Genomic DNA, 14364 nt, shown 5'->3' with positions numbered 1-14364 from the left:
GAGCATTTCCTGCAGATCCGGATACCAGGTCCTTCGTGGCCAATCTGGAACAATGAGAATTGTTCTCACTCCTCTTTTTCTTATTATCCTCAACACCTTGGGTATGAGAGGAAGAGGAGTAAACACATAGACCGACTGGAACACCCACGGTGTCACTAGGGCGTCCACAGCTACTGCCTGAGGGTCTCTTGACCTGGCGCAATAACTCTGCGGCTTTTTGTTGAGGCGGGACGCCGTCATGTCTATCTGTGGCAGTCTCCACCGAATTGCAATCTGTGCTAAGACTTCCTGATGAAGACCCCACTCTTCAGGACGTAGGTCGTGTCCGCTGAGGAAGTCTGCTTCCCAGACGTCCACTCCCGGAATGAACACTGCTGACAGTGCGCTTACATGATTCTCCGCCCAGCGAAGAATTCTGGTGGCTTCCGCCATCGCCACTCTGCTCTTTGTGCTGTCTTGGCGGTTTACATGAGCTACTGCGGTGACGTTGTCTGACTGGATCAGAACCGGTTGGTCGCGAAGTAGGGTCTCCGCCTGACGTAGGGCGTTGTATATGGCCCTTAGTTCCAAGATGTTGATGTGAAGACAAGTCTCTTGACTTGACCAAAGACCTTGGAAATTTTATTATTCCCTGTGTGACTGCTCCCCAACCTCGGAGGCTCGCGTCCGTGGTCACCAGGATCCAGTCCTGAATGCCCAAGCTGCGGCCCTCTAGAAGGTGAGCACCCTGCAGCCACCACAGGAGAGATACCCTGGCTCTAGGGGAGAGTGTGATCAACTGATGAATCTGTAGATGTGACCCGGACCACTTGTCCAGTAGGTCCCATTTGAAGTCCTCGCATGGAACCTGCCGAAGGGAATGATTTTCCCCGGACTCGGGTGCAGTGATGCACTGACACCTGTCTTGGTTTCAATAAGTTCCTGACCAGAGTCATGAGTTCCTGGGCCTTCTCTATCTGAAGGTAAACCCATTTCTGGTCCGTATCCAGAATCATACCCAAGAAGAGCAGACTAGTCATAGGAACCAACTGTGACTTCGGGATATTGAGAATCCAGCCGTGTTGCTGTGACACCTTCAGCGAAAGTGACACGCTGTTCAACAACTGCTCTTTTGATCTCGCCCTTATAGGAGATCGTCCAAGTATGGGATAACTGTGACTCCTTGCTTGCGTAGGAGCACCATCATTTCCGCCAATTACCCTGAAATTGGTAATGACAATACTGTACCGCAATTCTCAGGTACGCCTGATGGGGTGGATAAATGGGAACATGAAGGTATGCAGCCTTTATGTCTAGATACACCATCAAATCCCCCCTTTCCAGGCTGGCCATGATCGCTCTGAGCGATTCCACTTTAAATTTGAACCTTTTCCAGTATAGGTTCAGAGATTTTAATTTTAAAATAGGTCTGACCGAACCGTACGGTTTCGGGACTACAGCCAAGGTTGAGTAATATCCCCTTCCTTGTTGCAGGAGGGGAACCTTGAGCACCACCTGTTGGAGATACAATGTGTGAATTGTATTTAATATTATCTCCCTTTCTGGGGGAGAAGCCGGTAGGTCCGATAAGGAAAACCGGCGAGGAGGCACCTTTCGAATTCCAGCTTGTAACCCTGAGAACAATTTTTATTGCCCCGGGATCCACCTGTGAACTCAGATGTGGCTGAAGAGTCGAAGACGTGCTCCCCCTGGGACGGACACCCTTAGCGGAGCCCCAGCGTCATGCGGTGGATTTAGTAGAGGCCGGGGAGGACTTCTGTTCCTGGGAACTAGCTGTGCCCTGCGCCCTTACCTCTGGTAAGAAAGGACGCTCCTCGTACTTTCTTGTTATTCTGCGACCGAAAGGACTGCATTTGATAATGTTGTGCTTTCTTAGGCTGTGAGGGAATATAAGGCAAAAGATCAGAATTACCAGCTATAGCTGTGGAGACCAGGTCCGAGAGCCCTTCTCCACACAATTCCTCAGCCTTGTAAGGTAAACCCTCCATATGCCTCTTTTAGTCGGCATCACCTGTCCATTGCATGTTCCACTGGACACGTCTAGCAGAAATCGACATAGCGTTGACTCTAGAACCCAGTAGACTAACGTCTCTTTGGGCATGTCTTTTATATATATATATATATATATATATATATATATATATATAAGACAACATCTTTTACAATACCTGGCCAGGGTGCTCTCTCTGGACCTTCCGCCCCTTTCATACAACAAGCAATGTATAGAGGCACTCCCGGACTGCAGAATTAGTGAATCAAATGCTGTGATTTATTCAACGTTTCGGGGTACTGCCCCCCGTCATCAGGACACACACACATCAATATGTGTGAAACAAACAGTGCTTAAATAGACACACTTACAGGTCTCCAGATTGTTCTGCTGCCTCCCAGCGTGCGCTTCCGGCGTCCGTGTCCAGCTTCCGGTCCCGGATGTGACGTCCGCCGGGTCACTACACCAGGGGCTGCCCAGGTTACCATGGTGATGCTGCTGAAGCCGCAGCCGCACCATGGGCCCTGTAAGTAAATAACAAAACAGACAACCACAATTATAATAATAATAATACAGCCTAAAATCAATAATGGTGAATCAAATACTTGTGTTAATGCTATACATATTATGTGAACTTATTAAAAAACAAAGTGATGTTTGATCTTGGTGTGCACATGAATTACAGAGGCTCTATATCGCCATCTGGTGCTTGTGAATAAAAAATGTTCATTAAAAGCATATAAGACAAAGATATTATTGCACTAAATACCGGTGTTCTAGTATATCCTTCTGTTTTGTAATAAAGAAAATCATGTCCAAGTTGTGAGATGTAGATAACAATGCTGACTTATTGATCTATATTATTTCTTAAACAAGACCATAGTATCCATATCAATAGAACAACTGAACAATTTTGTGAAATAATTTTTCTAATGTGCACTATGTTTGCCCTGGCTATACAATAATGCGAATTCCTCTGCAGGATCTGTTAGGAGCTAGACGAAAGGCAACCAGCATAGAGAGATCTGTTCTGCTACAGGAGAAGGCCAGAGATGTCACTCAAAAGCAAAGGGAGAGCTTGCCATGGGTCAACCAGTTTGACAGCAAAAGCAAACATACTACCAAAGTGGCCAAATCTTTATGGCCAATAATCACGAAGGATCCTCAGTTGACCGTGTTGAAAAACACCAAACTCATGCCCAGTTACACCAGAGGCCCCAACTTAAGGGATCTCTTGGTAAAAACGGACATCACAGGCCTGGAACCCCTCAAAACACATTTTTTAACTAGACCAGGAGGGTGTTATAAATGCACAGGCTGCGCTACCTGTAGCTACATGATTGCTGGCAGTAAGTTCTCGCATCCCCATACGGGTAAAACACTTTATATTAAATACCCGGTGACATGTACTTCAAAATACGTTATTTATTTACTTTCCTGCCCATGCGGACTCCACTATGTTGGGAAAACCAAAAGACAATTTAAAGAGAGAATGGCCCAACATAGGGCAGCCATTAATGAGGACAAAAGTGATCAGGCAGTGGCTCGACATTTTTTGAGGGCGAAGCATTCCATGGCAACTTTAAGATATCGCATAATAGACCAGATCCCCCCAAACTTAAGAGGTGGAGATCGAGATAAGCAGTTGCTACAGCTGGAATGCAAATGGATATATCGCCTCAATACGGTTAGTCCACATGGACTGAATGAAGCCCTTAATCTTAGCTGTTTTTTATGAAGTTGTTTATAGAGCTTTTTACAACATTGCTGTTCTAAGGTCGTTCATAATTTTTGAGAGAATGTGCTAGATATAAGCAACGAGGGCGGCAATAATTAGGCACAGAGATAAAATTAGTAATGAACACATTAGGATAAGATACCGGCCCTCATATTGGGTCCTTAGTGCTTGTAGAATTATCGTCATGTTTGATAACCAGACAGGTATAGCCAGATCATTAATTTTAAAATTCGCATTATTGTATAGCCAGGGCAAACATAGTGCACATTAGAAAAATTATTTCACAAAATTGTTCAGTTGTTCTATTGATATGGATACTATGGTCTTGTTTAAGAAATAATATAGATCAATAAGTCAGCATTGTTATCTACATCTCACAACTTGGACATGATTTTCTTTATTACAAAACAGAAGGATATACTAGAACACCGGTATTTAGTGCAATAATATCTTTGTCTTATATGCTTTTAATGAACATTTTTTATTCACAAGCACCAGATGGCGATATAGAGCCTCTGTAATTCATGTGCACACCAAGATCAAACATCACTTTGTTTTTTAATAAGTTCACATAATATGTATAGCATTAACACAAGTATTTGATTCACCATTATTGATTTTAGGCTGTATTATTATTATTATAATTGTGGTTGTCTGTTTTGTTATTTACTTACAGGGCCCATGGTGCGGCTGCGGCTTCAGCAGCATCACCATGGTAACCTGGGCAGCCCATGGTGTAGTGACCCGGCGGACGTCTCTTCCGGGTGGGACGTCACATCCGGGACCGGAAGCTGGACACGGACGCCGGGAGCGCACGCTGGGAGGCAGCAGAACAATCTGGAGACCTGTAAGTGTGTCTATTTAAGCACTGTTTGTTTCACACATATTGATGTGTGTGTGTCCTGATGACGGGGGGCAGTACCCCGAAACGTTGAATAAATCACAGCATTTGATTCACTAATTCTGCAGTCCGGGAGTGCCTCTATACATTGCTTGTAATATATATATATATATATATATATATATATACTAGGGATAATAACGTGGTATCCTTATCTAGGGTTTCAATCTCCGCTGATAAAGTATCTGTCTACGCTGCTACAGCGCTATAAACCCATGCCGACACAATCGCCGGTCTGAGTAGTGTACCAGAATGTGTGTAAATGGACTTCAAAGTACTTTTACTGCAAGCTATCTGCAGGATCCCTGAGGATAGCTGTTAAGTCAGCGCTACCTTTTTGGGTAAACGTGTCAATGCCTTGTACACCCTAGGGGAAGATTCCCATCGTATCCTGGCCCCATTAGGGAAAGGATACTCCCTGAGAATTCTTTTTGGGAAGCTGCAGCTTCTTGTCTGGAGATTCCCGCTCTTTTTATTCATGAGAGGAGGGAAATTTACCTCAGCTTTCTTCCCCTTAAACATGTGTACCCTCGTGTCAGGGACAGATGAGTCATCAGTGATATGCAAAAATCTTTTATTACAATAATCATATATTGAATACTTTTCTGCCAGTTTTGGCTGTACTTTGCATTATCGTAGTCGACACTGGAGTCAGACTCCGTGTCGATATAAGTGTCTATTATTTTGGATAGTGAGCGTTGTGAGACTCTGAAGGTCTCTGTGACATAGGGACAGACATGGGTAGATTCCCTGTCTGTTCTCTAATCATTTGTGTAATAAATTCATCTTAGCACTTAATTTCACATATCCAATCAGGTGTCGGCGTTGTCGACGGAGACACCACACACACACACACACATTTGCTCCATCTCCTCCTTAGGAAAGCCTTTTACCTCAGACATGTCGACACACACGTACTGACACACCACACACTCAGGGAATGCTCTTCTGAAGACAGTTCCCCCACAAGGCCCTTTGGAGAGACAGAGAGAGTATGCCAGCACACACCCCAGCGCAATATGACCCAGGAAAAACACAGCAATTTAATGTTTACCCCGTAGCGCTGTTATTATTATCTGCGCCGAATTATGTGCCCCCCCCCCCCCCCCTCTTCTTTAAAACCCTCTCTTCTACCGTGGTATAAGCAGGGGAGAGTCCGGGGAGCTTCCTCTCAGCGGTACTGTGGAGAAAAACATGGCGCTGGTGAGTGCTGAGGGAGAAACCCCGCCCCCTCAGTCCCGCTAAAAGTGTAAAATTGGCGGGGCCTCATGCATATATACAGTGTCCAGCTGTATATATGCTCTCTTTTGCGAAATAAGAGGTTTATATTGCTGCCCAGCGCCCCCCCCCTGCGCCCTGCACCCTTACAGTGACTGCCGTTTGTGAGGTGTATTGGAGCAATGGCGCACAGCTGCAGTGCTGTGCGTTACCTCAGGGAAGATCAATGAAGTCTTCTGCCGCCTCTGAAGATCTTTTCCTCTCATACTCACCCAGCTTCTATCTTCCGGCTCTGTGAGGAGGACGGCGGCGCGGCTCCGGGACGAACTCCAGGGTGAGACCTGTGTTCTGACTCCCTCTGGAGCTAATGGTGTCCAGTAGCCTAAGAAACAGAGCCCTGAAACTCAGAGAAGTAGGTCTGTTTCTCTCTCCTCAGTCCCTCGATGCAGGGAGTCTGTTGCCAGCAGGCTCCCTGAAAATAAAAAACCTAACAAAAATGCTTTCTTACAGGAAACTCAGGAGAGCTCCTGAAATGCACCCAGCTCCTCTGGGCACAGTATCAAACTGAGGTCTGGAGTCGGGGCATAGATGGAGGAGCCAGTGCACACCCAGAGTCAAAGTCTTTCTTGGGGTGCCCATGTCTCCTGCGGAGCCCGTCTATCCCCATGGTCCTTACGGAGTCCCCAGCATCCTCTAGGACGTTAGAGAAATCCCTTTGCTTTAGGGAAATAGGATGCTGACGCTTTCTGTTTGTACGTTGTCTCATTGGTCTCCCTAACAAGGAACCAGCAGTAGTCCCCATCATTGCAGGGTACCAGCGTCCATGGTAGCGATGCTCCATTGTCAGTGTGTCTTGGTGAAAACATCCCCCTGTACATCACTTAAATTACCCAGGTTGTGCAGAAATAAGTCTAGATGGGGGGCGGAGGGAATTTCAAGTGACATCTTACAACCCATATTCTTGTAGTTGTCCAATAAGTCATTCACGATAGACACGTAGTTGGTCTCTTCTGTTCCCTAAGAATACACACACCGCAGCTTTGAAGGAGGACTAAGCAGCACGTCCGCCAAACTCCGCCTTAGGGTGGGATGTAAGGGATACGGTCGTTAGGTCATCACAGCTAAGGTCGACAGTCATTAGGTCGACTACTGAAGGTCGACATGCATTAGGTCGACATGGTCAAAAGGTCGACATGAGTTTTTCACAATCTTTGGGGGATTTTTTTCCCCCCATACTTAACGATCCACGTGGACTACGATTGGAACGGTAACCTGTGCCGAGCAAAGCGGTAGTGGAACGAGGCACCTAGCCCAAAGCCGCGAGCCATGCAAGGGGACACGGTGCACTAATTGGGGTTCCCCGTTATTTTATGAAGAAAACGACGCCAAAAACAGTAAAAAAAATTCCATGTCGACTTTTTCACCTGTCGATCTATTGTCCCTGTCGACCTAATGCATGTCGACCTTCCATGGTCTACCTAATTACTGTCGACCTAAGTTGTGTCTTTCCAACAACCCATACCTGGATGTAATGGGGTGCAAATTTTTAGGCACATTCCAATTTGCACCTTCTCGCACTTTGAGAAGGTGCGAGTTGGCACCGCAACTCGCAAATGCAATGCAGTGCGAGTTTTTAGTTAAAAACTCTACCTGCATGCAAGGTCTGGCGAATAAACAGACCAGAAACCAAATAAAGAGACCAGAAAGTGGTTAAACAGCACAATGTAATGTGAGCTCTTTGAGCCGGTCCTGGTTGCAAAAATATGGGGAACAAATGTGTTTAGAATTTCCCCCATATTTTTGGACCGGTCCTGGTTCCAAAAATACGAGGGGAAAAAAAGTGTATAGGTCCCCTGTATTTTTGGAACCAGCACCAGGCTCCACTAACCAGGGAGGTAATGCTACAGCTGGGGGACACTTTTATTTTGTTGTCTCTTATTGTTAATATCAGGCAAGCAGCCCGATATTTAGAAGAGGCATCCTGGGATACGAGTCTGTTTGCTTCCAGGACCTCTGCTACTTCAGCGGTAGCTCGCTGTGGGCTCTGGCTGTGCTCCTGGAAGGAGGATCATTCAAATTCTAGAAGGGCATTGGAAGATCTGCCTTTCATTGGAAATATTCTGTTTGGCGCAGAATTGGATAAGATTGCGGTTACGCTGGCAGCTTCTTAGTCTGCTTTTTTGCCATTAGCATCTAACCCAAAGGTGGAACATCTTCCTTTCGGTTTCAAGGCAAGGTGAAAGGAAAGGCTTTTACACAGCAGGTTGTCTCCGGCAAGGCGGCTAAGTCATGGACTAAGCAAGCCTGGACGGCCAGATGCCAGACCACTAAGCAGGGGGATAAGCCCTCCGCCTGACGAGGCAGGGCTCCTCCTGGGGGGACCCCAGGGTGGGAGGCCAACTTCTGCGATTCGCAGCCTCATGGCGCCAGTCAACTACAGGCACCTGGTAGCGAGAAGTGGTCATTTGTGAGATGGCCCCCCAGCAGTTTTTTTGCACCAATCCTCCATCGGATCCAAGCGCAACCATGGCGCTCCGAGTCTTTACTGAACATAGTGGTACTTATCCCTGTTCCCTGAAAACAACAGGGGAGGAGTTTTTACTCCCCCCCCCCCCCCCCCTTTTCCTGATTCAAAAACCTAATGTGACCTATCAGCCCGTCCTCAATCTGAAATCTCCTAACAAGTTTTTGCGGTGGCCCAAATTCCATATGGAAACACTACGGTTTATTGCTCTGGCGTCAGAACCAGGGGACTTTATGGTATTCCTGGATATTCAAGGTGTCTATATCTACATGTCCCTATAGCACTATCAGAGATTCCTCTGTTTTACTGTTCTGCAGCAGCATTAGCAGTTTCAGGCACTACCCTTTGGACTGGCTATGGCTCCACTGGTATTTACCAAGCTGGTGGCGGTTATGGCAGCTCAGCTGCATCGTCAAGGGATCAGGATACTCCAATATTTGGATGACTTGATGCTCCTGGCACAGTCTCAGGAAGTTTTGCACTGCCATCTTCAAAAAACCGTTGCCTTTCTACAAACTCACGGGTGGCTGATCAATTGGGAAAAGTCCTTCCTTGTCCCTTCACATTGGCTGTTCCATCTAGGGGCTCTCCTGGATTCGCAGGAACAGAGGCTTTTCCTGCCAGTGGACAAAGTTGCCAAACTGCAGACAAGGGTCCGCAACTTACTGCACAATCTCCGGGTGTCCATACATTCAGCAATGCAGGTTCTGGGGTCCATGGTCTCCACCTTTGATATGGTGGCGTATGCCCAGTTTCACTTCAGGCCCCTAAAACATCTGATCCTTTCCAGGTGTAATGGGCAGTATCATAAAATCAGGGCCAAGATGATGGTACGATCTCTGGAGGTGCGTCTGTCTTTCGGGTTCACTACGGCTGGCCGGCGGTCGGGCTCCCGGCGACCAGCATCCCGGCGCCGGGAGCCCGACCGCCGGCTTACCGACAGCTTGGCGAGCGCAAATGAGCCCCTTGCGGGCTCGCTGCGCTCGCCACGCTACGGGCACTATTTTATTCTCCCTCTATGGGGGTCGTGGACCCCCACGAGGGAAAATAATTGTCGGTATTCCGGCTGTCGGGCTCCCGGCGCCGGTATACTGAGCACCGGGAGCCCGACCGCCGGCAAACAGAAGACCACCCCTGTCTTTCACCTGGTGGCTACAGACGTCGCACGTGGACAAAGCCATCTCAGCTGTGTTTCCGCCAGGAAACCTCAACTTGGAGGCAGACTTCCTCAGTCGGCAGGACGTCCACAGCGGCAAATGGGCTCTGCACCCTGAAGTGTTCCAGAACCTAATAAACAGATAGGGTCTGCCGAATGTAGACCTGATGGCTTCTCATCACAATCACAAGGTCCCAATCTATGGATCCAAGACCAAAGGTCAACAGGCAACCTTCGTGGACACTCTAGCAGTACGGTGGACCTTCATCATACCTGTTTCCTTTCGGTATCACTGTTACCCTGAGTTCTTTGCAAGTTCACACGGGAAGACACGGTGATACTGATAGCTCCCTCATGGCCCAGACACCATTGGTTCACCGATCTTCAAAGTCTGTCCGTGGACCTGCCATTCCTACTACCACAGCGACCAGACCTGTTGTCTCAGGGTCCCTGTCTGCATCGGTCCCTGGCTTGACTGTCTTTGATGGCTTTGTTCTCGAGTCATCAGTCCTCTGAGCTTTCAGATGCAGTGATACAGACAATGCTGCGGGCTCGTAAGCCATCTTCACCACGCATCTATTACCGGATTTGGCTGCTTATTTTTAGTGGTGTGCACCTACGCGCTATGAGCCTCATACCTTTATGGTCTCCAGGGTACTGGCCTTTCTGCAAGCAGGGTTAGACCTTGGTCTTCACCTAGCATCACTGAAAGTACAAGTTTCTGCACTATTAGTGTTGTTTCAACGAAAGATCACTCCATTATAAGATTTGTGTACCTTTTATTCAAGGAATACTCCATATCCAGCCTCCTTTTGTATGTCTGGCGGCCCAGTGGGATTTATCCCTAGTCCTGCAAGCTCTAAAGACTTCCCCATTTGAGCCTTTAGAGTCAGTGGACCTGAAGTGGCTGTCTGCAAAGGTGTTATTTCTCCTGGCTATTGCCTCTGCGAGAAGGGTGTCTGATTTGGGAGCGCATTCCTGTTGCACTCCATTTCTGATCCTCCATCAAGATAGGGCAGTTCTCCAGACCAAGGTGGTGTCCAAGTTTCATCGGAGATAGTGATTCCAGCCTTTCAGTCCCCAGATCTGTCGGCTGGAGAGGCCTTATTGGATGTGGTTCATGCACTAAGGATTCACATGTAACGTACCAGAATGATCAGGAAAACAGAGACAATGTAAGGCGGGCGACTCTGTGTGCCGTTAACTCGGGATCCCGATCTCCATTGCTCTAGTTTCTGCTTTATGTTCCCCAGAGCATGAATTAGCATGATCCACATTCCTCCCTCTCACAAAGCCCCCACATCGGAGTCTGGCCCCGTGTGTGTGTGTGTGTGTGTGTGTGTGTGTGTGTGTGTAAGTTATGGCTATGTATGTATATCCTCCAGCTATCCGATTTTGGTAGGACAGTCCTGATTCTGATTTTCAAGTACTGTACTGCACCCCCTTTGTGCTACAGTGTTCACAGGGCGGAAAGATAAGAAGGTATCACTCTCATCTGCTGTGCGTGTAAGTCAGGGGGCAGCCCAGCCACTTGGGAAGCGATGTACAGTACACGGACCTAGTGTGACATGAAATAGGTGAGTGATGTGTGATCATGCCTCTTTTCATGTATGCGCTGAAGGCTTGCCGCACAAGAACCTGATCCCCATGCTACAAATTTGCTCATTAGCCCCACCAGTCTTAAGTACCATGGACACCACAAAGCCCTAATCCAGGTGCTGTGTGTCCATAGTGAAGGCGGGGTGGGGAGGGCATGTATGCATGGATGGTAGTAGTGAGTATGGGTGTGGATGTGTCTGGGTGCTGCTGGGGTGTTGGTAGTAAATGTGGGTTAGGGGGAGTGTGTCTTAAGGGCTGCTGGGATTTGGGTGTTGGTAGGGAATGTGAGCAGCGGGTCACCAACAACTATTTTGCCCCCGGGCTCCTGGATTGATCCTCTGCCTAGATCATCTTAGCATCAGACAGTGTAATCTTCCCAGATATAGCTGAGAGATAGCCGGGGCTCAGACGTCTCCTGTGATACCTAATGAGGGCCGGTATCTATTGTGCTGCAGGAGATAATGCCCCATCTCACCGCTCTGTGTGGATCAAAAGAAGCTTTGCTACAATCATAAGAAACTGGATACACCCTTCCCTTCCACCCATTGTTCACTGAGATTAGTTGGGATTTATTTATCTTTAGAGAGTTATCTTCACTAATGCCCTCACTCATTGCTGAGTTTTAGGACATTTGTTTTTTGCTCATGTGGAAAAGTCCATTGACCATATACTGTGCTCTCTTGGAATCCACTACCACAAGACGGACCTTAGTGGAGCCACCAGGGCAAAGACTATGACCATGGCCTGCTTTCCCACCTTATGGCCACTGGAGAGCTCAGATAGGTAATGCCTTCAGGGACCTACACTCCATGCTCCTATCATGGGCTTGGGTGTGGATCATTGGGTCAACCCTGTCTAGGTCATTAGGTCGACAATAAGTAGGTTGACACTGAAGGTCGACACATGACTAGGTCGACGGGTATGGGGGTCAACATGGGCAAGGTCGACAAAGTACAAATTACAGTAGCCATGTAACCACTGCTATAAATAAGCCCAATTTGATGTGCCGTTCAGAGAGTTATAAATTGTTTTATGAAACATCTTCAGTTTTTTCATTTGATGGTCATTTTGGGGCATTTATCATAGATTTTATTTCAGAATGAATCTTCTTACAGGGAAATGTTGCTATTGTTACAAATGTTACTCTCCGTAGGTGGACCCAGCATCAGGAATACCTCAGAGGAACGTCTCCGTTTATCTCCAGATGGTGACATAGAAGATAATGACATTACACAAGATTATCCAGAAGAAAAGCCAATTATCCCAATTCTACATCCAGTACTGCACAATGCAGATATATCCTCTGATCCCTCTAATCATGGGGAATGTTTTCCTGATAGATCAGATATTGGTGCATCTGTTACACTTCATACAGTAGATACAATACTTCCCAGTTCTATAGATGACAAATGTACACAGAACACAAATCTTATTGCTAATCAGTCAGCTATGACAGTTGAGAAACCATTTCCATGTTCTGAGTGTGGGAAATGCTTTACAAATAAATCATCTCTTGTGATACATCAGAGACATCACACAGGTGACAAACTGTTTCCATGTTCTGAGTGTGGGAAATGTTTTACACAGAAGACAGCTCTTGTTATACATGAGAGAAGTCACACAGGTGAGAAACCATTCCCATGTTCGGAGTGTGGGAAACGCTTTACAAATAAATCAGCTCTTGTTACACATCAGAGACATCACACAGGGGAAAAGCCATTTCCATGTTCTGAGTGTGGGAAATGTTTTACACAGAAATGGCTTCTTGTTGCACATAAGAGATGTCACACAGGTGAGAAGCCATTTCCATGCTCTGAGTGTGGGAAATATTTTACACGGAAATCATCTGTTGTTAAACATGAGAGAACTCACACGGGTGAGAAGCCATTTCCATGTTCTGTGTGTGGGAGATGTTTTACGCAGATATCAAATCTTGTTAGACATCAGAGAAGTCACACAGGTGAGAGTGGTTACAAAAATATCTCTTTAAACAACAACAATTAAAGGAAAATGGGCAATATCTGTAAAATGATGGGCAGAAAACTGGGTCACTGCACTATTCTAAATATTGGACAATGATAATTTTATAAATGAAAAATGGTAATAATTCAGTTCAGTTTTAAGACTCCTGGATCAATCTTACATTTTGCTATTTGTTCATGGACTTTGTTTTAAACAGCTTATCGTTTACACCTGTTGATCTGCATTACCCAGTAATATCATTATTGCATGCCCTACATTCCTGCATTCATCAGTGTATTCCTGGACATCTGTTTCTACTGTTATTCCTGATTTACTGTGATTCAGTTACCTGTGTCTTCAGCCTGTTACCACTAGCTTACCTGCACTGTATCCTGTGTGTGACAATAAACCTGGTGCATTAGTGGTATTACATCATTCCGGTAAATCCACACACGTGTGAATACCTAGTGACAATCTTCTGTTGTGGGCACAAGGAACAAATCAGACCTCCCACTGCTCCTATATAGGTTAGCCCCTTCTGTTCCTCCTTGTCTGTTTCCTTTCTCTTTCAGGGGTATATTTACTAAAGTATGGGTTTTTAGAAGTGTAGATGTTACCTATAGCAACCAAGCAGATTCTACTTATCCGTTGTCTAGCACCCTCCAGAATATAATAGCTAAAATCTGATTGGTTGTTGTGGGAAAAATCACTTTATCTGAGCTGGAAAATTTTCCCAAGAGGCAAAATCCCTAAGAAATTCTGATGGATTATCCCACCAGGGAGGTTCTGGAGAGACGCAGGTGGAATGACTTCATGTAGCCATTCACTGTGTGGGTAATCTTAAGGGGGAGGTGTGAAGAATTATAGATATTAAGGAGAGAATATAAATGTTAGGACTTGTAAGTTTATGTTTTGTTTAAGTCTGAGTTCCAAACTATCACACACTTGGCAATTTACTTATTTAGACTTGCTTGAGATTATCATAAGCATGTCAATGCTAATTCAGACCTAGGACATTATTTTGGGTTGATGTCAAATCATTACATCAAAGGTAAGTGAATTCAGAGGAAGAGGCCATTTACTTGACAAGCCCAAGTCCTTTGTGTCTCCACTCAAAGGAAGCACCCAGTAGGAGGTGATCAGGCCATGTGTATTGAGATGGCCACAAAAGGTAACTACAGTATATTAAAGGCACATCACATTGGATATGGTTTGTGAAGTACATTTTCCATAAAGACATGTCTGGTCTATTCGCAGGTGAGGTGTGAGTTGCATA

The 14364-nt window shown here is 46.2% G+C and overlaps 1 protein-coding gene across 3 annotated transcripts in view; it reads left to right on the top strand.

Moving 5' to 3' along the window:
* The window catches only part of LOC134983965 (oocyte zinc finger protein XlCOF6.1-like), a 237030-nt gene that overhangs the window by 110605 nt on the left and 112061 nt on the right, over nucleotides 1–14364 (top strand). Inside the window, exon 7 of one of the 3 annotated variants that reach the window (XM_063949606.1) lies at nucleotides 12280–13518. The exons of the other annotated variants lie outside the window; for them this stretch is intronic. Coding sequence (XP_063805676.1) covers nucleotides 12280–13130 — 851 coding nt within the window. The 3' untranslated portion in view covers nucleotides 13131–13518. Of the gene's footprint in view, nucleotides 1–12279; nucleotides 13519–14364 lie in introns of those variants that run through there. 3 annotated transcript variants of the gene reach the window in all.

The sequence above is a fragment of the Pseudophryne corroboree genome, assembly GCF_028390025.1.
Source record: "Pseudophryne corroboree isolate aPseCor3 chromosome 3 unlocalized genomic scaffold, aPseCor3.hap2 SUPER_3_unloc_3, whole genome shotgun sequence".
Taxonomy (NCBI): Eukaryota; Metazoa; Chordata; class Amphibia; order Anura; family Myobatrachidae; genus Pseudophryne; species Pseudophryne corroboree.
Note: the sequence above shows the minus strand (reverse complement) of the source record. Positions and strands in the feature narration are given on the sequence as shown.